The sequence below is a fragment of the Desmodus rotundus genome, chromosome 6, assembly GCF_022682495.2.
Source record: "Desmodus rotundus isolate HL8 chromosome 6, HLdesRot8A.1, whole genome shotgun sequence".
Lineage (NCBI taxonomy): Eukaryota > Metazoa > Chordata > Mammalia > Chiroptera > Phyllostomidae > Desmodus > Desmodus rotundus.
Window position 1 is genome coordinate 47,437,275 of NC_071392.1, and position 22,931 is coordinate 47,460,205.

A 22,931-nucleotide genomic window follows, 5' to 3' on the forward strand; every position below is an offset into this window, starting at 1 on the left:
CTTACACATCCCGGGAAGCAGCCTTGCCGTTAGGATAAGGAGGCTGAGCCTGTGACACGCTGGGCAATGTGACTTGTGGGAGCCGTTTCCTGGCTCCTGGAGGAGGGCCCTGGCCAGTCAGAAAGCACCACTTCCCCTTTAAGAGAGCACGCCCAGATGCGATTAGGGAAAGGCAGAAAGAAAAGCCCGGAACAGTCAGGGTTGTATCCTGAATTTGGCAGATGAACTTCGGTTTTCCTGAACCACACACACAAGGTGTGGTCAGAGGCAGCAGGCCCTCTGAGGTTGATTTGAGCAGTCCCTGTTGGGGAAGGGCCGGGCCTTCCTGCAGCCCGACAGAGTGCTGGCCACGTGCAAGCTGCTGTTCCCTCCACCTGGTCCCGGGCAGCCTGCAGGAGCTTCGGGCCTCCCCCCACCCCACTCACGCTGCCCCTCGGGGCCTGTCCATCCTGACAGGCAGGGTCCACTGCAGTACCTACCACTCTGTTTCGGACAGAGCAGACACATCATTATAAAGATGGAAAAATACTTTTGTGGAACATTTCAACTGTTAATTCAAGCAGGGAGTTTTCATTTATTCTGGATATTTCAAAAGTTTATGCCTGCAGTGGATTGTAGCGGGGGTGTTCAAAAAGCAACAACAACAGTGCACAAAGGTCACAGGTTGTACAATTCCACTGGTATGTAATGTCCAGAACAGTACAGCCACAGACAGAAACTGGGTTAGTGATTGCTAGGGGCTGGGGGAGGAAGGGAGTGGGGAGTCACTGCTCAACTGGTCTCTTTTGGAGGTAATGAAAACGTCTTCAAAGTACGTAGAGGTGATGGCTGCACAGCACTGTGAATGGACTCAGTGCCGCTGAATTGCATGCTTTAAAATGATTAATTTTGTTATGTGACTTTCACCTCAATTAAAAAAAATTCAGTGGGAGAGTGTGTTTGGGGCAACTTTATTTTCTGCTAGAATCTCTCCTATGTTTCATCCAACATTTCTTTGTAAAATCTGACAATTATCTGATAAATCTTTAGTTAACCCTGGCTGAGGAGTACACGCCTTTTAATAAGGAAAAATAAAAACAAATCATGAAGAGACAAAAGCTTCCAAGACCCAGAAGTATGGCTTTTCTGGAACATTTCACACTGCAGGTAGGTGGCATCATTTCAAACTGCACCACATAGCTAGGCAGTGCCTACTCGTCTTTGAGACTGTCTCAGGTTGGGGCCATCCATCCTGGCAGCAGCTGGGCAATGTAACCAAAACCAGAGGGAGGGCATCTCGTGGGAGATTTACTGAGGGGAACAGGACAGTGGGCCTCTGGGTTCTTGGCTTTCTCCCTGCTCTTATAGAGAATTTGTTCTCAGAATGAAGAAGAATTAGTCAGTTTTTGATTCCTGAGGGGGCTGTGCTGCTTGACAAAGCAGAACTGGTTTCTACAATTCCATTTCTTTGCAATGGAGCCAGAGGGAACAAGGGGGCGTGGCCTGACCACCCGCCTGACCCAGCCCCACTGAAGGAGCGTCCAGCCCTTCTTTCTCGGTCCTTTGCAGCTTTTGCAGCTTTGGCCAGAGAGAGCCTGCTCCGAGGGTAAGGGCTGTGAGCCTTGTCCTCCAGACCCTAGGCCAGCAGGTCAGGGCTCATGGGCACACTTCCCCCACTCAGAGTCAAGAGGAGGCCTGCTGGATTTTGCAATACCTAGAAGAAACACAGATGAAAGGGCAGACCCCGTGGCCCAGGAGCCTGAGTCTATCCAGAGACAAATGTGAATGGCTTTCCTAGAATCTGTTTGCTGAGAGCTAGCTGCAGGATGACCTGAAGGACAGAGATATGAACAGTGACAGTGGGCCAGCTCTCCCAGAGCCCTTGGGTTCTTCTGGGACACTTTGCCAGCCTCTTTCACCCTGTTCTCTCTCCTCATTGCAAGTGTCAAGTTAATAAGTAGGTGGCCGAAGTTCTCAGCAAACAGGTGGCTTAAGATTTTTTTTTTTTAAATGCAGTATTTACACTGCTCTAGCAAAAACAGGCAGGCTCAACCCAATCAAAAACTGGGCAAAGGACTTCAACAGATATTTCTCTAAAGAAGATATACATACAACCAACAAGCATATGAAAAGATGATCAACATTATTAGTCACTGGGGAAATGGAAATCAAAATCACAATGAGATACCACTTTATACTTACTAGGATGGGTATATAGCAAAACAAAACAAAACAAAACAAAGTGAAACGGAAATTGGAACACTTGGGCACCATTGGTGGAAATGTAAGATGGTGCCACCTCATGAAAAACAGTTTGGTGGTTCCTCAAAATAGTAAACATAGAATTACCATATGATCCAATAATTCCACTAGTAGATATACACCCAAAAGAACTAAAGACAGGTACTCAAACAAATCCCTGTATATGAAGGTTCCTAAAAGCACCATTTGCAATAGCTAAAAGGTGGAAACAACCCAAATATCTATCAATGGATGAATGGATAAACACATTGTTATAACAATGGAATATTATTCAGCTATAAAAAGGAGTGAAGTACTGGTATATGCTGCAACTGGATGATGCAAATGAAAGAAGCCAGAAAAAAGGTCACATGTTGTATGAATTATTCATGTGATTGTTCAGAATAGGAAATCCGTAGAGACTGGCGGTTGCCAGGGACTGGGGGGAGACAAGAGGGGAAATAACTGCCTAATGGGTAGGAAGTTTTATTTTAGAGGACGAAGCATCTGAAACTAGATAGGAGTAGTGGTTACACAGCACTGTGCATATACTCAACACCACTGAAATGTTCGCTTTATAATGGTTAATTTTATGAATTTTACCTCAATAAAAAAAGCCCCGTGGAATATAAAGGCCAGGACAATCCACAAACAGAACAATTAGTTACAGGGTAACTGGGAATTACCTTCAAAGTCCTTCGTGGAATCACTTAAAGGAGGTAATTTTTCAGGTAATTAAGACGGCCAGCAGGAGAGAACAGACAGGCACTCCTAGACAGCAGTTCTTAACAAGACCAATTCAGGTTCATGAAAAAGTGTTGGTAACACACATACACACACACACACACACAAGCAGGGTGCTCTATTTACAAATGGGACACTGAGGCACAGCGCCACTCTGGCAGTCCCCTCATCCCTGATACAGCTGTCGTTTTCACCAAGGGGATCGCCTTCCGATGATGGAATCATCATTTCCATCAAAGGGACCCAGGTCTGAGACCCTAAAATGGGACAGAGTAACAAACTCCTGATAGGCAAGAAATGCTACAGGTTGGCATCCTCTGCTAAGCCCCGTCGGCCCTCTTCCCGGGCCTGTAGTCACTGTCTCAGCACTCCAGACAGCAGCTGCCCAGCCTTGCTTCTCCACTGTAGGCCCCTGAGTGGACGGTGCTTTCCAAGCGCACACCAGGTGGCAGTTCTTCCCTATGCAGAGCTGCTCTGTAACGACTGCACACTAGTCTGATTTCTGCCCTATGGGTGTCATCTTGAACCAGTCCAGTGCCCCTTCCATGGGACACTTTGTTAACTATTTGTTCCCTGCAGTCTTTCTCCAGGCTAATCCCAGGTGTCTTTTCAATTATTCCTCACAAAATGTCATTTTCATGGTTCCTCCTGGGCTCTGGGTCCTCTTTAGCTCCTGCTGTCCTTCCTGAGCTGTGGAACTGAGAAGGGAGAACATTACAGATGGGGTCTGAGCAGCTCCTAGTAGTTTTGGATATTATTCTCCTACTAATGCACCTGAAGAGCTAATCTAGACATTTTATTTCTGATAGCTGCATCACCCCTAACTCTTATTTCATACAATTTGTTGTCAGGCCACTTATCCACAGGTATCTTTTAAAAATGTCATCTTGTTGGATTGAGTCCAGCCTGCTGAGATCTTTTGAATCCTGACCCATTAATGTAACTGTTCTCCCTCTCAAATCTACCACCTGAAAACTTGAGAAGCCTATCACTAATTCCATTCTTCTTACAAATCCTCATTTATAATGTGGAAGAGGAAAGGGCCAAGTGTGCAACTTGATACATCTCCCAACATGACAGTGACCGGTGAATAGCACGCTTGAGGTATGACTCTGCTAAGCCACCTACCATTCCGGGCAGGAGTGTCCCTTGGCCCACATTTCTTCATTTTCCCTGTAAGGATCTCACGGACAACGGGCAAAGGAGACTCACAATAGCCCTTCTGACCAGTGGTTGGAAAGACTAAGAGTCAAGATCTCAGAGCCTGGCACTGCACAGCAGGCAATCAAATGTTGCCTTTATAATCAACAGCAAATACAGTAACAGAAAAACACCTGGTTTTCCAGTTCCCAAACTACCCTTTTTTCTGGCATCCAAATACAAGCATTAGGCAGCTGCAGTCAATAGAAGGCACACCGGCATCCAAAAGCTGGTCTGAATCCTGGAAATCCTTCCAGAAGTTCCATGCTCTCAGGTCAACAATACCTGCCCTTCTAGGGCTTTAGGGAGGAGTCGATGAGATCGGCACATAAAAGAGGTTTAAAAGTTGAGTCAGGTTGAGTGAACACAAGAGTATTATGATTATTACTGTTATGAATCCATTTCCATTGGTGGGAACCTGCCTGTTAAGCCAAGGGAGAACCTATAGATGCACGCAGGCTGCCAGAAGGCAGTCTTTCAGCACAGAGCAGCTGTACTGTTGCAATGGAACAGGTTTCTGATCTCCTCTCCCAGCAGCAATCACCTTCTCTCTCATCTCAGACAAAAACCGAGGCTGGCTTACAAAGGGTAATGGAGTCTCCACTATTCTGCAGGAACACGTTGTCTCTCCATCATCACCTTGTTGAGACTAGGACTTGAGTAATCTGCAGCAGCGAGGTGGCAGGTAATAAAGGGCTGAGAGGGTTGCTTTTGGCTCCCCTGTGTCTTGACCCCAACTAATCCTTGGGTTCTGTCTTGAATGGCAGTTTCTAAGGACACTAGGCTTTTGGCTTGGACATTCTCAGGGAACGCCCCCAGAAACCCTGTTCTTGCCTCAGCTGAGGGTGTTTGCCTCGGGGGAGAAATGGTACTCACTGCAACAAGACTGAGGAGGGAGTGTTGCAAAGAGCTGCCAGAAGTCCACCTACAGGCCCCTAGCATCTCAGGGTCAGGGTGTCCCATAGCAAGGCAAGAGGGAGAGAGAACTGGTATGTCTTACATATCCTCCTGGGAAAAGAGTGGCAGTTAAAATGCAAGGCAATAGCTGGTTAAATTCTCCTCTTCTAGTCCACATAAAGTTGGCTTCCCGAATTCCAGGGACAGTGATGTAGAGGGCAGATTTTAAATATATATCTACATATAACTGTTGGCAAGACACTGAGAGCATCATGGCAATGAATCTATGAACAGATCAGGGAGTTTGCTCAGAAAGCCACTGGAGGAAGAGGCCCAGAGGGAAGGTACCGATTTCTGTCAGGTGATTTCTGGACCTCACTGGTCTGCAAGCTGCACTTACCCTACCCCTACAATAGTCACCCGCAGATAGGTGGGCTGCTGAAGTCACCTAACATCACAGGACACCTGAAAGCTAACTCCGACTTTCATAGCCACTGGTGATTTCTTGTGACGTTTGAACATATCCTTGCGTTTCTCTTACTGCATTTCCTTGATGATACACCCAAGCAGAGACGGTGCCTGGTTCTACACACACACATGTGCAGGAACAAGTCACAGTGGAATCTCTCTACACCATGGCGGTTACTGCAGTGTTCAGATGCTGGTCTGACAGAGTTGAAGCAGGACCAGGCTTAGTTGATCATTGTTATGCGCTGCATTCTATCCCCCCACCCCAAACTCATATGGTGAAGTCCCATTCCTCAGGACCTCAGAATATAACTGTATTAGGAAATAAGGCCTTTAAAGAGGTGAATACGCCAAAAATAAGGCCAGTTAGGGTGGGGCCCTAATCTAATATGACTGGTGCTTATATAAGAAGAGTAGGAGACACTAGGAGTATGTGCACACAGAGGCACAACCACATGAAGAGGCAGCAAGAAGACAGACATCAGCAAGCCAAGGAGAGAGGCTTCAGGGGAAACCAGCCCCATTGGTACCTTGATCTTGGACTTCCAGCTTCCAGAACTGTAAGAAAATTAATTTCAGTTGTTTAAGCCCCCTAGTCTGTGGTATTTTATTATGAAAGCCCAGGCAAATTAATATAATTGGTTTACCTAAAAACTGTTTATGTTCACTGGATAAGGGAGAAAAAGTATAATAGGGAGGGCAGAGGACAAGGGATACCTAACCTCTGCCGTACAGTAGATCGAATGCATCTTTCTCCTTGGTTTGGGGCATGCCATGTCAATGGCAAACTGTAGCAAGGTCAAGGTGGGGACAGTCTCCTGATCCTTGACATCTGGCAAATCCTGCCCCCCTTGGAGGCATGAGGCGGAGGTCATCTGTAAGTATCTAGGAGCTAGTCTGAAACAGAATGACTTCAAGCCACAGCCTGGGAGAAACCAACTTTTATCAGCTTACTTTCTTGTTTGGCCTCTTACACCTTTGTGGGTTGTGATGACTCTGTCAATATTACCCTTCCAGAAAATAAGGTCATCGGGTGAGTTGGCTAATGGCAGAGTGAGGTAACCGCTACCACATTCACGGGCTTGACAAACTCAATCAGACCATCTGGCCCAGTGCTGCTTTCCACCAGGGATCCACCTACCCTCCAGGTTCTACCTGGGAGCTTTGGTCCTCTCTCAGGCCCCCTGGCCCTGGGCTTTCCACTGAGTGCGGGGCAGACAGAACCACTCCCCCTAGGGGCCAGGAGAGAAGAGGAACCCCCAAATGCTTGCTGCTGCTAAGAGGCCCAGATGCACGGGTGGCAGGACTCGGAGATCAATCCAACAACAGATTTGTCATTGAGCTCTTTCCTGGCTGGGGGTGGTGGTGTCTGTATGTGTGGAGGGTTTCGGGGGTGGGAGAACAATCAAAGCAAGGAAGAGGGTGTCTGAAAGGTATTGTCAGGCTGATGTGAGGAGGGGCTGGGAAGGACAACGTGCTATAGGAGACAGAACTAACAGGCTGGCAAATGGCTGCACCTTTACTTTCCCAAGGAGAGCAGGGTAGGCGGGTCTAGCCAATTCAAATGCAAAAGCTAAAGGGCAGGATGACTGGGAAACATTTCAGTATTCACTGCGGTCCCTCTCCAACTCCCACATAAAGGCCTGAAGGGTCCCTTCACTTTTCTTCATTCACTCTGAGGTTATTTACACAGTGGGGTGCGAACCCCTATAATCACTGGTAGCTGAGGCGCACACAGACCAACATACACCTCAAACATGAGGCTTTCAAAAGGCAGGTCTCAGATTCTATCCCAATTTGAACCACTGGAGGAGGAAAGGAAGTGTAACAGGCACCCCATCCATGGGGCAGATTTGAATTGTTAGAACAAAGAGTATCAAACGTTGGCAAGGCAGCCAGTTCACCCAGTTTGGATGGGGCAATAAGGAGGTGAAGATCTGATGGATAACGCTGATCCTGAGTTCAAGCTACCCAGCTCCACCATGCAGGTCAAGCCACATCTCCAGCCTTTTCTACTGGGACCAAAGGGCTAGCCTTGTCCTTCCCCAGTTCAGTGGGGCTAGCATGAGGAAGCACAGTGCATGCTCTCGCAAGCAAGGCAGCCTGACGATTCTCTGCGAGCAAAGTTAGAGGATACCAGAAAAACACTCTCCCTCCCCCCAATAACACTCCTCAACCCCTCCAGCTTTCACAGATGAGAGAAAAACAGAGAGAAAGAAATCTGCTCTTTGGCGGTGGCACTCAGCAGTTATAACTCCGCCAAGCCTCAGCCTAATGGTCACATTTACTACCTTGGAAATTTCCGTTTCAACACTCCATTTTCCTTGGAGGGGAGGTCTGGACCTGTCCGTGAGGGACCCAAGACCAGGATCAGGGCAGAACCCCAACATAGAGGGCCTTTCATGTGGCCCAAACTACGCTTACCGTTTTCTTCCCCCATTTCAATTTGTTTGGTTTAAAATATTTAGCCCCAGGCACAATGAAGTGTCTCATTAACGACGTTCTCCTGGACTATTAGACTGGGACTCCACACTCATTACGCTGATGAACGTGCTACTTACCCATGCAAATTCCAGGAGCTGCCGACGCAGAGATGGGAGGTGCTCAAGGTAGCTGTCAAGGGCTGATTTAATTACACAGCCATTCAGTGGGCAAAGCAGAGCAATTTTTAGCCAACTGTTCTAGTAAATATTATGGGAAACCCTTTCATAGAGCGCTAACTCTGGCTTACTGATTTCAAACGTGCCCGGCTTTAGTTCTCATTCACTCACCGTGCCCCAAAGATGCTAGGGCAGTCCAGAAATTAAACAGAGAATCCATTTGCTGGCATACCGTTTTGCAGCTGATTATTTGTTTAAATATTATAAACACCTGAGTATCACACTATTATTTAGGTGAGGACTAACTTGAAAACCCACTAACTTCCTGCGGCCATCCTTCTTCAGCCCCTCCCCCAGGCTCTCTGCGTCCGGCCAACCCGCTTCTGGGCAGGCTGGGGGCGCCAGCTAACACTGCTCTTGCGGGTTGGACAAAACTACCATCGCAAACCCACTTAGGACGTCTGAAACAATACTCGATCACTGCATCCACCCTCCCAGAGCGCCCCGGAGGAAATGGCATCATTACTTTCATTTTACTCCGTTTGTGACCGACCAAAGGAAAACAACACGTCCTAGGACAGCTATCAGGGTATGCTATTGGCGGCCGGAGAGTAAGCTCCGGAATGTAATCAGATGACCTCGCGGAGAAATTAATTTTCAGGAGATAAAATATCTCTCTGCTGCACATGCCCTGCCGTTTCTCTAGCTGCAGAAACGGATTTCACTTTCCACAGTTAGAATAGAAAACTCTCATGCATCCCCGTTTTTTCAGAAAAGTCTATAAATAACCCAAGATCAGCAAAATTATGCAAAACATCCTGCTAGAAGAAGAAATGTAAACTAAAACCACTTACAGACACACTCAGGCTGCCAACTTAATCTGATTCTACGACGACTGTAAACATGTTGTACTTTTGGAACCTGAAGCGATCCACATTAGCACGGGTGCCGCCACAAAAAAAGAAAAGAAAGAAGAAAGAAAAACCCCATAACTAAACAACAACAAAAGCCCAAACCCGGCTCGGAGCACCGCGATTCGTATTCTGCACGGTCCTGGACCGACGGCCGCCCAGCTGCAGTCAGTACCAGCTATCCCAGCTCGCACACGCCAACTGTTTTGACTACAGGCACTTGTTAAACACAGAGTTTCAGGTCCTACCAGTTGGACACCAGAAGTTCATAGAACTGACCAAGTGCCAAGAACAACAAGCGCAGAAAGCGAAACGGCTGCCTCGTGCGTCGTGTTTTTTTTAACTGTTTATGCAAGCCCCAAAGCAATTGGGTAACCATTAAGAATAAAACAGAACTTAAATAACAAAAGCAAAAGATTACCACCTTGAAGGAAATGTAGATGTTGGCAGATAAAGGACAGACGTCAACCTAGTTTATTGGTGGGGTGGGTGGGGGGTTTTCAGAGAGAATCATTGGGGGGGGAGGGGTAGGTGTCACATGACAAACTGCGGTTATTAGAAGGAACTGACGAGGTGCCTCCTTGAAGCATCTTTTACTTACGTATTGACTTAAGAGATTCGCAAACGCCAAAGCCCTGTTACACAGCTGGAATGCCTGAGAAGCATTGGAATTTGTTACTTGGTAAATCCCATAGGAGAAAAAAGGGGCGTGGTGAATGAAGTTTTCAAGACACAGGAAAGGGACTTCCAAGTTCCCTGCTCCCTGCAGTGAAGCCACTGAGACATGTAGGAAGCAAACTGAGGGTATGGCACCCCTGGGCTATTCTGACCTGGTTCTGAGAAAGGTTTCCCTTTCCCCTTTGAGTTTAAGGTTGGGAGGGTCAACCTTTCTCTCTCATCAGGACTGGAGTCTGTTCTCTTTAGGTGCCAGTGAATAAAGTATTTTCATCTGTCAAAATAAAATAAAAAGGAATGCTTAAGTTACTTATTTAGCAAGGTTTTCCATTATTTTCTTAGAATGCCTCAAGCACGATCTCATTTGAGGCCCAAGACAATTAACTAGATAAAATTTTAGAGTTATCTGAGGAGAACTGGGTAGTGGATGTAAGAATGAGAAATTTTAAATTGCTGAGTGGGCTCAAGCCTACCCCCCCCATATCTACCTCTCTCTCCATCCATCCATCCATCATCTATTTCTGATTTGAAGAGTAAAATGTTGTCCCTTTCCCACTCCAGAAATCTAGGAAAAAGTAATAAGTTGAAACAGGCTGTTTATAAAAGCCACTGTAACTTTGGGCCAGATTCTCATTTATTCTGCAAAGTAAATGTAGACATCCAAAGGCATATGAAAAGATGCTCAACATCACTAATCATCGGAGAAATGCAAATTAAAACCACAAAGAGATATCACCTCACACTGGTCAGAATGGCTGTCATCAATAAATCAACAAACAAGTGCTAGTGAAAATGTGGAGAAAGGAGAACCCTCATGCACTGTTGGTGGGAATGCAGATTGGTGCACCACTGTGGAAAGCATTATGGAGTTACCTCAAAAAATTAAAAATGGAACTGCCTTATGACCCAGTGATTCCACTTCTGGGGATTTATCTGAAGAAAACTGATACACTAATTGGAAAGAATATAAATATCCCTTTGTTCATTGCAGCTTTATTTACAATAGCCAAGATTTGGAAGCAGCTGGTGTCCATCACTGAATTGGTAGATAAAAAAGCTGTGGTAGATTTACATAGTGGAATACTACTCAGCAATAACAAAAAATTTTACCCTTTGCAACAGTGTGGACAGACCTGGAGAACATTATGCTAAGTGAAATAAGCCAGTCAGAGAAAGACAAATACTGTATGATTTCACTCATAAGTGGGATCTAATGAAAAAACTGAACTAACAAGCAAAATAGAAACAGACTCATAGAGAGCAGGCTGACAGTTCTGGTGGGGGCAGTTAGGGGATGGTGGGATCTAGCAAAAAGGAAAAAGAACTCATACACATGGATACAGTGTGGTGATTGTGTGGGAGGGGGTAGTGGGGTGGAGGTAGAAGGTATAAGGGGGATAAACGGTAATGGAAAAAATACAATAAAAATAAATTTTACAAAGAAAAAGTAAATGTAGTTCCTTTCGTTCTGGGAGTCACCAGGACAATGGTGGTAGATATGGACCCACATGGTGCCTGCCCCTTTCTTCCCAAAGAAACCCAGTTTTATTACAAAGCACATATAGAAATGGTTTCTCTGGGATCTGAAATGAAGCCCCTGGAGTGAGACACAGCAGTTGCCTGACAGATCTAGAGATAAGAGCCAAGGCAATTCAGAGCATCCAAGACAAAGGAAGGATCGAGGAGGAATGCTGAGGTGAGGGAGAGAAGGGGGGAGGGACACCCTGGAGAGAAGGTTCAGGTCTGGCAAAGTGACTCTTAAGCCCTGGCCTCAGGACTGGCAACTGACTTCTTAAAGCAACCCCTGAACTTTTGTGAGCCCTGCTGCTCACTTAGACCTCTGTGGTTTCCAAGTCTGCTTCATGCATGTTCTATTATTTGATCCTCAGAAGCATCCTGAGAGATGGGGAGGGCTGGTATTATTATCCCCATTTAAAAAGAGTAAAACAGGCTCAGAGAAGCCTTGGTCTTAGCCCCACGAATGATAACTTGTGCTGGTGTGGTGCTTTATTATGTGTAAAGCACTTTGAAAGGGGTGGGCTTACCCTGGCCTGGTGGCTCATTTGGTCGGAACATCATCCTGTACACCAAAAGGTTGTGGGTTCGACTCCCAATTATGGCACATACCTAGGTTGCGGGTTTAATCCCTAGTTGGGGTGCATATGAGAAGCAACTGATCGATGTTTCTTTCTCTCTTCCCCCCCACCCACTTCCTCTCTCTAAAATAAATGAAACTTATCCAGGGGTGAAGACTTTTTAAAAAGTGGTGGGCTTTATTAGTCCCATTTCCACAGACAGGTAAATTGAGATTTTGGAGGTCACAAATCACGGCCAAGGCCACATTGCAAATCAACAGCACTGGGTCTCCCGACTCCTAACCCAGTCGTTCTTGTTCGCTTCTACCTTGTTTCCAGGACACACAATGACAGAACTAAAAAGGGCCTGGTGTCCTCCAAACTCCCTGGCCTTATGGTTTTTCTGTAGTAGTTCACAGATTACAACCCCCTCGCGCCAAAGTGTTCCTCTCCGTACGGGCAAGCTTCGGACTTCTGCACACCAGAGCTCTGATTTCAATGGAGATGGAAAGCAACCGTCTCCGCCCAGTTTGCATCCTGTTCTTTGATTTGATTAGTTCACCTGCTGAGCTGACCCCAGGCTCCTCACCTAATCCTGGTCTAAGAAGAAGCCGCAGCAGAATGGCTCTGCAGGCCGGCCAAGCTGTACAGTAGGTAACCCGCACTTCCAAGGTGTGCTGTCTCACATGCGGAAGGGATCTGGCTCTGCACGTGATTTGGTGGATCTCTTCTTCAGCATGATATTTGAAAGTTGTGCCTTTGTTGAGTGCTTTGGCAACAGGGCAATATTTTAGACTACTAAAAATATTGGATCAAAGGAAGGGTACCACTGTCACGTGCCTTGTCCGTGCCAAGTGGGCATACTCACAGCTTGATGGGGGTGCTATTACTGTTATGTGATACACATGGGCAGGTTCATTGCAAGTTTGGGGCATTTCCTCTGAGGGAACATGAGAGTGAGTTACTGCAGATGCTGAGGTGTTCGTAAGAGTGAATGGAGACATCTGTCAGGAGTTCGAGGGATCAGGGCCATGACCAGAGGTGCTAAATGTGGAACGAAAGAGGGGAGATGGTCAGGAGGTGATAATTAGAAAGTTCTAGAATATTCTGCCATTGCCTTATGAATCTACCTTTCCCCTTCTTTCTCCCTGAAAACACAACAAAACATAAAACCAAAGGTCAAAGAAATTGGATGTCAAAGTGGCCTTTATGTTGAATGTCACCAAAGCAGGTTAAGTTGTAAAGACTAATGACATTCATGTCTGTTAACTGGAGAAGCTCTGTGGGTAAATGAGATGTACAGGGGGTACCTCGCATTGATTTATTTGGGGTTGTTTGGTAACCATAAGACATTTGCATCCATACTTCTTGAAAAGAATAGGGAGACTGGGCACATCAGAACAGTCTCGACAGGAAAACTTGTTTGCTCATAATTTACAATGTGAGTAGAATACAGTATTTCCATGTACCTTGTGACTCCTCTGAGTATAGAGACCATTTTTATTTAAACCAAAAAGTAGGGCATATGGTTTGACAAGTGCCGAAATATTTAGGGAAGACAGGTAGTCTATTTAAAATCAGAATGCCTGAATATCTGTGAGGCATGGCCACCAAACTTGTAATATCAAATTAGTAAAAGTGGGCGGATAGGGGATATAGCATATTAGCATAAATTTGCTATCATTAGTACTGGTGTGTTTAACAAAGTTAGTGCTACCATAGATCAGATGTTTTGCCAACGGATGTGGTGGTTTGGGGAAGGCTGGTGAACACAGTACATCCAGGCCTTGAGGACGACAGCATCAATGTAGACACAGGTGGGCCCTGCGCCCAAGCGTTGGGCGTTTAGACATGCCCCCTCCCCCTGGGCCTGCCCCAGTGCAGGGAGCCACATCAGGGTACACATACAGAGGAGGAAGCTGGTCAGGGACTAGTGAGGTCTTGAAACATGGCCTCAGTATGTGGAAAGTTGGTTTAAAAAAGCCTGGGGCCAGAAAAGGATGGAATCAGAAAAGGATGAAGGCCTGAGCTGTCAGCAGCTGTGGCAGCATTGGCTGCAGACTTGACTTTTCCCCTGAGGTTGCCATGTGTACTTCCAGGTCAGAACTTAGGGCTCAGCTCCATGCTCTTAATTTTGTCCTGTTACCAGGGTTCACAGGGACTGAGCCAATCGGCCCAGTCTTACCTGGGACTGACTTTGGCTTAATGCTCTGTGATGTGGTCTCATGATCAAAGTCACAAGGCCAGCTTTGCACACATGGGAGCCACATATGCTAGATTTTTCAGGAGAGTGCCAATTTCAATCAACCTTAGTCAGTACTGCACCATAAGTTTCAAAATGAGTTTAAGTGAAGGGCAATAAATGTGGGCTGACTGAAATCTGGAGCACTTGACAGTAAGTTCCTTGAGGGCCGGTTCTAAGTCACATTTATCTTCATAGGCCAATGTCTAGCCTGGGCAGAGAAGCCCTGCTCTGCATTTTTATCTTTTCTAATTTTTACTTTTTGAAAGTTACCCATTTTTTAATTGTTGTTCAATTACAGTTGTCCCCATTTTCCCCCCATTACTCTCCCCTTGCCCTACCCACCCCCAGCTCCCACATTCAATCCTCCCCCCTGCTGTGAATTTTTAATTAGGGCTGTGAATGCGTGAATAAGTTCCTGTTAATGTGTACCACAAAGACATATGCGTATCTTATTAGATGTATCTGAAAGGTGAATATCTTTATGTTAGGTATGTATCAAATTTGGTGTTTTAATTAATTTTTAAAAATTATTTTAAATATTTTTTAATATTTTTCAGGTGTCCTCCCTCTCCCCAACCTGGGGTCAAATTTGGCATTTTTAAAAGTTATGTTTGTGATTCAAGATAGGGAGAAGGTAAAAAGGCTTTCACTTAAAATTTAAAATACTAGATCTTTAAAAAATTGTAGGCGCTTTGTAGCAGGAATCTTTCCAAAAGATCTGCATCCCACTGTACTTTGTCCTCTTAAATTGCATACTTTGAACATTATTTGATTGTTTAACTCAAGGTCACTGTCATGGGCACTTATTTCAATACTTTGCTGTACAACGGTGTTGACTGCAGGGCCTACAACTGCAGCTTTCAAACTTGTTTTACCCTGATCCACTTTAAGAAATAAATCTCACACTGCAGCCTAGTATGCACATATGGATATGAGACAAAACTTCCAAAGGATAATATTTATCTTTAATTAAGTAAAAAACACTCTGATATTTTCTAATCTCTTCTATTCCACTGTTTAATAGTTGGTCAGGCCCTGACTTCTGTAGCTTAGTGAGTTTGGCATCGTCCAGGAAACTGAAAGGTCGCTGGTTTGATTCCTGGTTAGGGCGCGTGCCTGGGTTGTGGGCCAGGTCACCGGTTGGGGGTGTGCAAGAGGCAATGATTGACGTTTCTCTTGCACATCGATGTGGCCTCACCATTGTGGACGATGCCCACCCCTTGCAAATACTGAGAACGTAGGCAGAGCTATTTGTCCCTGCACAAAGGGGTCTCAGCTTCCCCACTTTCTGCCTTTTATTTTCTTCAGTCTGATGTCAATTCTTTTTATGATCAGGGTTACCTCCACAGTCCTTCTCAGAGTGCTAATGTGCCGAACTTGGAAATCAGACCGTCAAGTTTGCTAGTATTAGGTAAATGCTAAGTGTTAGCTTTTCTCAATGAAAGCCTGAAGGGGGCCCCATTGGGGCTGAGCGGGGATGGGTGCCCTTCAAATGCTCAGAGCTGCTGGCTGGGTTCCCAAGGAGCTTTACCCTGTGGCAGAGTTCATGATACTTAGGTGTTATTGGCGGCACCATGTATAAATACCCACACGTGTGCAAGAGTTTCTCTTTTTTGAAAGGAGTATTCTGAGGACTGGGCCTCAGGCTGGAAGGGCAATTAAGTGACAGAAGCTCCTGGCAGCGATCTTCCTTTGTGAATGATCTGGGCTCCAGAGCGTGAGGAAGTTATTCCTAAAGTACTGTACTTTTCCGACTATAAGATGCACCGGCCCATAAGACGCACCTAGGTTTTAGAGGAAAATAGGGAAAAAACCCCGCTCCACCACCGCTGCCACCCCCACCCCCACAAAGCGAACCAGGTAAGCTACATTCGGGCTATAAGACACACCCCCATTTTCCTCCCAAATTTGGTGGGGGGTGGGGGTGGGGGGTGGAGTGCGTCTTATAGTCCGAAAAATATGGTAACTGGCCCCACTTCAGGCAGTTCGCAACACTGCAGTGCTTGGGTTCTCTGCTCTGAGCTGCCCTTTGCCCAGTTATTTACAGCTCCTCTGTGTCTGCACCTCAACTGCCAGCGTCCTTCCACCTGACTGGGAAGAGATAAACTAATGGATTTGAAACTTCGGGGAGAATTTTGAAAAGTGTGTCAAGGGGTGTGTGTGTGTGTGTGTGTGTGTGTGTGTGTGTTGGGGTAGGTATCTTATATTGATTTTTAAAAACATTACAGCAAAAGACAGATACTATGCCCCTAAACAAACCTAAATACCAAGCAAGCAGGCTCTGGTTAAGCAAACCATTGGCACCTCTAGTCAATGGAATGCTGGGAGGTTGTAAAAATTATGATGTCTCTATTTACTGAAATGTGTGCACAATCATTTTACATGAAAAAGCAGATTTCAAAGCCATGTCTATAATAGGATTCTACTTTTATTTAAAAAATATATGCATACAGATACATATGTACAACACAGAGACATACACACAGAAAAGATCGGAAAGTTTTACTCTAACACCGAAATATTTACTTATTTTTCCTGGAATTTTGGCAGTTTTTACAATGTATTGCTTTTGTAATATGAAAAAAAGGAATTTCCACTTTGAAAAAGCAAAATTCTACACTGTTCTGCAAAGCAGTACTTCTGTTTGGGGCACCCCAGCCCAGGCTCACCTCATCTGTTACTGTTCCCGCGGGAGCATTTGCCACATCTCTGCGTCGGCAAGGCAGGGTGCTCATGCTGAGCTGTCACACTCGCCTCTCTCTAGTTATGATGTCTTCTCAAACTTGAGGAGTTCTACTCATAAAGAAGGCTAAGTCGAATCTTTACTGAAAAGTTTTTACATGAATGCATCTTAAGGCAAAGGAAGGGCTTCTGGTTTTACTTTTAAGGGTCGTGTTCTCAAATCCCCAAGCAGATGGCCGCCCTGCGAGTCTCAGGTCCCTCCATTCTCCAGAAGACAAGGGAAAGAGCCGCCGCCATGATCTGTATGCAGAAGCTAGTTTCCCTTAAGCCGAGCACAAACCAAGGTTGGGCTTAAGGACAGGCATAATCCTTAACTCTTGTCAGTGTTGCTCTCCCTGCAAAGTTTCTTTACATCTACGGGGTAAATGGGATTGCCTAAAAAATGACTAGGGAGAGAGGGCAGGCAAGGGTATTGTTCTCAGTTTACAAATGACGAAAATAAGATTTATTATGAGGAGGTGGTTTGCCCAAGGCCACCTATTGGGAACTGGGAGAGAGGGAATTTAAACTTACTTCTGGGTTTGTTATCTTTGTTCTGTGCCACTTCATTCTTTCCATAGATATTGTAACCATATATTTTATCATCCTAACTGGACACCTCTGAAAGAAAAAGGGGGTGCTAAGTGGGTCGGCCCCAGGACACTAGGTATAAGTTGTGACTCTCTCAAACAATCCAGATTATGGTCACTTTAGATACAATCTAGACCTCACCCCTACCCTCATAGGGGGACCTCATACATGAAATCATACCGTTTGAAGAGAAGAAAGAAATGGAACGTGGTTACAATGCCTACAGTTTACTTTAAAGTATTTGTATCTACAAATAAGAGAGAGAAAAAGAAAACACTTGTGTGTAACTGGTGTTGCATCGGGTCTGAAGGGTCCAGGCTTTACCTCCAGGGGTGATCAGCTCCCATGCTACCAAGGATGCAGAGTCTGCACTGGGCAACTAGTGCTAACCCGAGAGCGTCACACTCCAAAAGTGGCTGCTTTCAGTCTTTCTGCTGTCTGTGTTTTGATCAACGTTCTGAACGTAAAAAATGTGCTTTTGTTGGTAAAACTTGTGACTTAGCATAATGAATGCTACCAATGGGTGCTTATAGGAGCAATTAAAGGTATTCAAGATATAAGGCCTGGCCCCAAACCTGTAGAGACATCCTCACCCTTGTATAAAGAGGGCACTGGAATCCAGTGAGGCTTGTGTACAGCCATTGCATTAGAAGGGTTGATAACAGCATGGTGCTGATTTGGGGAAACAGAGTCCTGTCTCTGGAATGTTCTTGCAGCTACCTCAAGTGAACCTTTCATACAAGGTATGATGAAACACATCAAAGCAGAGAGGGCTGGGACTTCATCGGGCTCACCAAATAGGCTGAGTGAACTGTGTTTCCTCTACCTGCTGATAAACATTCTTTGATAAACGCCTGTACCTGTGGCAGATGTCAGCCTAATACTTGCATTCATGACAACCTGGTAGTGAAGTGATAGGGAGCAGCTCACTCTCACCACCTCAACCTCCTGCAAACTTCTCCAGTGGTAACTGTTTTCCACCATAAAACACCTGCTAGGTTCTGCATGGCCAAACAAGCTTCGGTCAGTCCACATCGACTCTGGGTAGATTTCAGGGAGTCCTTGATACATTTTCCTCTTCATCAGTTCATGAGCCTCATGAAAGCAGAGCCTGGGTCTGTGTTGTTCACTATTCTAGACCCTAACCCTCATGCAGTGCCTGCCCGTAGAGAGTATGTGATAGATATTTGTCCAATGAATAAAATAAATGAGTAGGAATTCTGTTATTTCTAGAACCTATCTTATTAACTGTAATCTGTGATTGTTTTTTACTCCACTAATTATAACTGAGCCTCATATACCATAATTTATTTCTTGCCCTGGATTAAGATAGTACTTTAAAAAGCAAGAAAGAAGCTGGTGATTAAAAACCACTAGGATTATATGGTTTACTCCTCACAATGACATGATGAGATGGGTTTTATCACTCCTGTGTTCAGATGAGGAAATCAAAGTCCAGGGAGGTTAAAAACGTAGTGAAGCTAGACCCTGCACGCAGGTCTGTACTCTGAGCCCAAGTATGCTCTGCTACCTAGGGTTAGCCATCACTCAGTTGTGCAGGGATTGAGCTTTTCCTTTTTCTTTTTTTTAAAGTGTACCCTACTCCCTTCATGTCATGCGATTGAACGAGCGCACACATCTTTCTGGCACTTCGTCTTATTTTATCAAAAAGTGTTTCTTGAGCGGGGGAAGCTAGATGGGTGTTGGAATGTATGAACAAGCTTTCTAGTTCTTTTGCTTTTAATTATTTTGACTGACATGTGGCACTGAGGGATGTCTAATGGTCTCTTGTGTCTTTGAGCTGCAGAAGAATCAGTCCCTAGGAATCTGTCGCTGCTCTCCTTGTCTCCAGGGCACCAGGCGCTGCAGCTCATTCCGACACCCTCCCCCTAGGCATCCTGCCCTCCCGCAGCCCTGGACTACTGAGAGCCTTTTGTTTCAAGCCTCTGCGACTTGGTGTACAGTGTTCTCTCCCCACAGCGTTCAGCCACCCTTTCGTTCTTCACCTTGGTTAATGCTTTGTTTTCTTTCAAGACCCAGTTCAAACATTCCCACATCCAGGAGACTCCTGTCACCCTGCACCTCTGCCAGGTCTCACCTGAGTCCCCTTCCCAGTGCACCCAGGACACACTGAGCACACCTCCATCTGAGCACTCGGCACGCGGCTGCCTTGCGTCCTGCTTCCACTACACCACAAAGAGCTGAAGTCAGGGACCTTGTCTTAATACTGGCACATAGCAGGCACTCAAAGTGTGTCAGATAATGAATGGGTAAATCAGGAAATAATTAGCCAATCCACACTACAGCAAGAGAAAACACAGGGATCAGCGGGCCAGCAGTTTCCAGTGGTCTGAGGGCTAGCTAACCTTAATTACTTGTCTTAGCCAGTTCACTCAAAAATGATTTTTTAAACCTAAGAGCACGGCAGTGGGTTTTTATCGGAGGCAATAGACTATTTAATTCTGAGTGCTCTGCTTCTTTGCTTGTTATAGAAAAAAAAACCTCTGGAGAGATTTTTCCTGGTGCAGACAGTTCCCACTTGCTAATGCTGTGCCAGCCGCTGGCGTTCTCCTGGAGGGGGTGATCCGACAGCGCCCATGTGACAGGATGCTCTGGTAGTTCCAGGGTGCTGCTGACGCCCAGAAGTTGGCAGGTTCCAGGAGCAGGCCAACACCTGACCTGAGTAAGCCACAGCTTCACCCACTGTGGGACTCTGGCTTAATGAAATAAACAATTTCCAGCATAGCCTGTCCTTTCCAAATGTAATTCTTTTTAACCACATTGTGTAGATAAAAATAATTTAGTGATTTTCTCCCACCAAACTCTTGGGAACAGACCAAGAAATTTGCAGTGTGGCTGTTCTGATGCTACTGTACAACTGTAAATATTTAGGCTTCTCTGAGCTCTTATCAGTGTGTTGGCAGGGATGTACCTGGCATTCTGGTGGGATAATTCTTCCTTGATGGACCCATCTCACCCATTGTAGAATGTTGAGCACCTCTGGTCCAATCAATGACAGTTACTATGACAGCCTCAGAATGCACCTCTCCAAACAGATGTCTCTAGGGGTGAGAGTTGTCATGGTCAGAATTCCCAGTGGGTTAGCTTTGACCCATTTCTCAGCAGGACAGTCTTGAAAGGTACGGAAGGGGCCACCCAAAGCAATGGTGGGGGTTGGGGCAAGGCCCAAGAAGTCAGAGAGAGCACAACTGAGTCAAGGAGGCATCAGACGAGGGCCTTTCTGTGGTGGAGAGCAGAGGTCCTGAGAGCAGGGAGAATGCCTGAGTCTCTGAATGAACATGTAAAGGCAGTGAGGGACGTGGCCTCACAGAACCAAGGACTGGAACTTTAGCAGAGGTCAAATGGCACAAAAGGGATAAAATGAGCAGGGGTAGGGAAAAGCCCAGGCAACAGCTCTGAACGCTGCCTACATTCAGCCTCCTCCTCTCGGCTGCAAGGGTATGACAAAGGGGCCAAGAAGGTCACTGATTATGGACAGCTCCAAGGTCCCACATATTAACTAGCTCTCTCCTCCTTCCTGGCCTTACCAGAGCAGCCACAACACAACAAGCCTCTCACTGCCACCCTTACCACTGTGGCTACACCCCACAAATGAGACTCACTGAGAAGAATTTCCAGATCCTTCAAAGTGACCCTCAAAGGCATCTTGATCACAAAGAGGGGAAAGGCTCTAAAACCAGCCAGGGAGGAAAACCCACCAAAGCACTGAGTAGTGGGGCCATGAGCCGCACTCATTGCCGATCACTGATTTCATGGCTAAACCCTCCATGACCTTACCGGCATGGCAACGGGCAAGGTCACTGTGAAGCCACTTACTCCTTTGTCTCATCTTTCTCACTTATTTTAAATTTCTTTATTTTGCTCTGTCATTTGCTACTATATAAACAGCCTTAAATCCTTTTTGCAACAGGATTTAGTATAAATAAATAAAACAAAGAAATAAAATACATGGCTGCATTGTCAGCACTGTTGGACCGAACGTGCAGTGTTTCGGCTCCAATCGAAGAGAAAGGAAGGGCTCTGACAGAACGGGAGGAGAAGATGGGGAGGAGGAGAAAAGGGAAAAGGCTGGCCCTGGGCCCTGGGTTCCTGCCCTGTCTCTGCATTAAGGAGTCACAGAGCCTCATGCAAGTTACTCACATCTTGAGCCCTAGTGTCCTTATCATTAAAATGAGGTATTTGACTGGATGATTTCAAAGGTTTCTCTATGTCCAAGCACTGAGATTCTTTTTTAAAAAAAATTATTTTATTGTTGTTCAAGTACAGTTAGTACAGTTGTCTGCATTTACCCCCCTCCACTCCCCCCCACCCAGCCATCCCCACCTCTGCTTCCACCCCCCATACTTTTGTCCATGTGTCCTTTATACTTGTTCCTGAAAACCCTTCCCCCTTTCCCCTCCATTATCTCCTCCTCCCTCCCCTCTGGTTACTGTCAGATTGTTCTTAATTTCAATGTCTCTGGTTATATTTTGCTTGCTTGTTTGTTTTGTTGATTATGTTCCAGTTAAAGGTGAGATCATATGGTATTTGTCCCTCACCACCTGGCTTGTTTCACTTAGCATAATGCTTTCCAGGTCCATCCATGCTGTTGCAACCAGCACCCACACTTGGCCCTTGTTCCTCTCTCTCTCTTTTCTTTCTTGAACACTGCCTTCTCTTCAAGTGGAAAGGACCAATCAGGGCTCCTTCTAGAGAAATTTCTGTGTGTGACGACAAGTGTAAGTTGTACTTGTCACCCAAAGAGATAATTGGTCACTCCAAAGAGACTAATGTCCCATTAAAAGAAATTGGAGGAGTTCCAAGAGGGTGGTGGAGTAGGTGGAAGGTACACTCACCTCCTCCCAGGACCAAATGGGAAGTACAACTAAATTACAGAACTATCAACCTGAATATCCAAGTACAGACTAGCTGAACAGAAGTCTTATAAGCAAGGATTTGCAGAATAAGCCACATTGAGACTGGTAGGAAGGACAGAGGTGTGAAAAGGGCTGCCCCCACACCCTTGTGCGTGGTTGAGAATCTGGAGAGATATCTCAGCTGCCAAAGTCCCCCCTGAGGAACGTGGAATCTCAACCCCACAGTGGGCTCCCCAGCCCAGAGCACCACAGCCAAGAAGTGCCCACATAACATCTGGCTGTGAAAATCAGTGGGTATTCTGTCCACCAGGGAGAGATGGGAGTCTGCTAGAAACCCAGGTACCTTCTTAAAGAGCCAGCGCACAGAACCTCATTTGCGGTCACTCACCCTGGGCTCTGGCAGAGGGAGGGCAAATCAGAGTAAACTGGAGTTGTGCAAGGACGGACTGGGTTGTGTGGCATTGGGGAGAGAAATGAAGGGACAGGTGCCAGGGTCCCTGTCCTGACTCCCTCTCTCACACTGTCCACAGATGCCATCTTTCCTATGACTGCATTAGCCCAACGCTCTGAAGTCCCTGTTGCCCAACCCTGCAGAGCTCCCAACCAGCTGCATGAGCCCACTGTGTAGACTTTCTTGAAGGGTTCTTGAGGGCGAAATCAAAGGGAGTCAGAGAATGAGTTGTGTGGCTCTGGGGTAGGGGTTATTC

General features: G+C 45.9%; 1 protein-coding gene across 14 annotated transcripts in view; it reads right to left on the reverse strand.

Moving 5' to 3' along the window:
- The window catches only part of ATXN7L1 (ataxin 7 like 1), a 236,001-nt gene that overhangs the window by 69,353 nt on the left and 143,717 nt on the right, over nucleotides 1–22,931 (reverse strand). Inside the window, exon 1 of one of the 14 annotated variants that reach the window (XM_071221681.1) lies at nucleotides 9,465–9,486. The exons of 8 other annotated variants lie outside the window; for them this stretch is intronic. Coding sequence is in view for 1 of the 6 variants with exons in the window: in XM_045193640.2 (XP_045049575.2) it covers nucleotides 8,091–8,094 (4 nt within the window). In the remaining 5 variants the exon portion in view is untranslated. 5 more of the 14 variants (XM_045193643.3, XM_024558611.3, XM_045193640.2 and 2 more) reach the window with 5 other exon arrangements.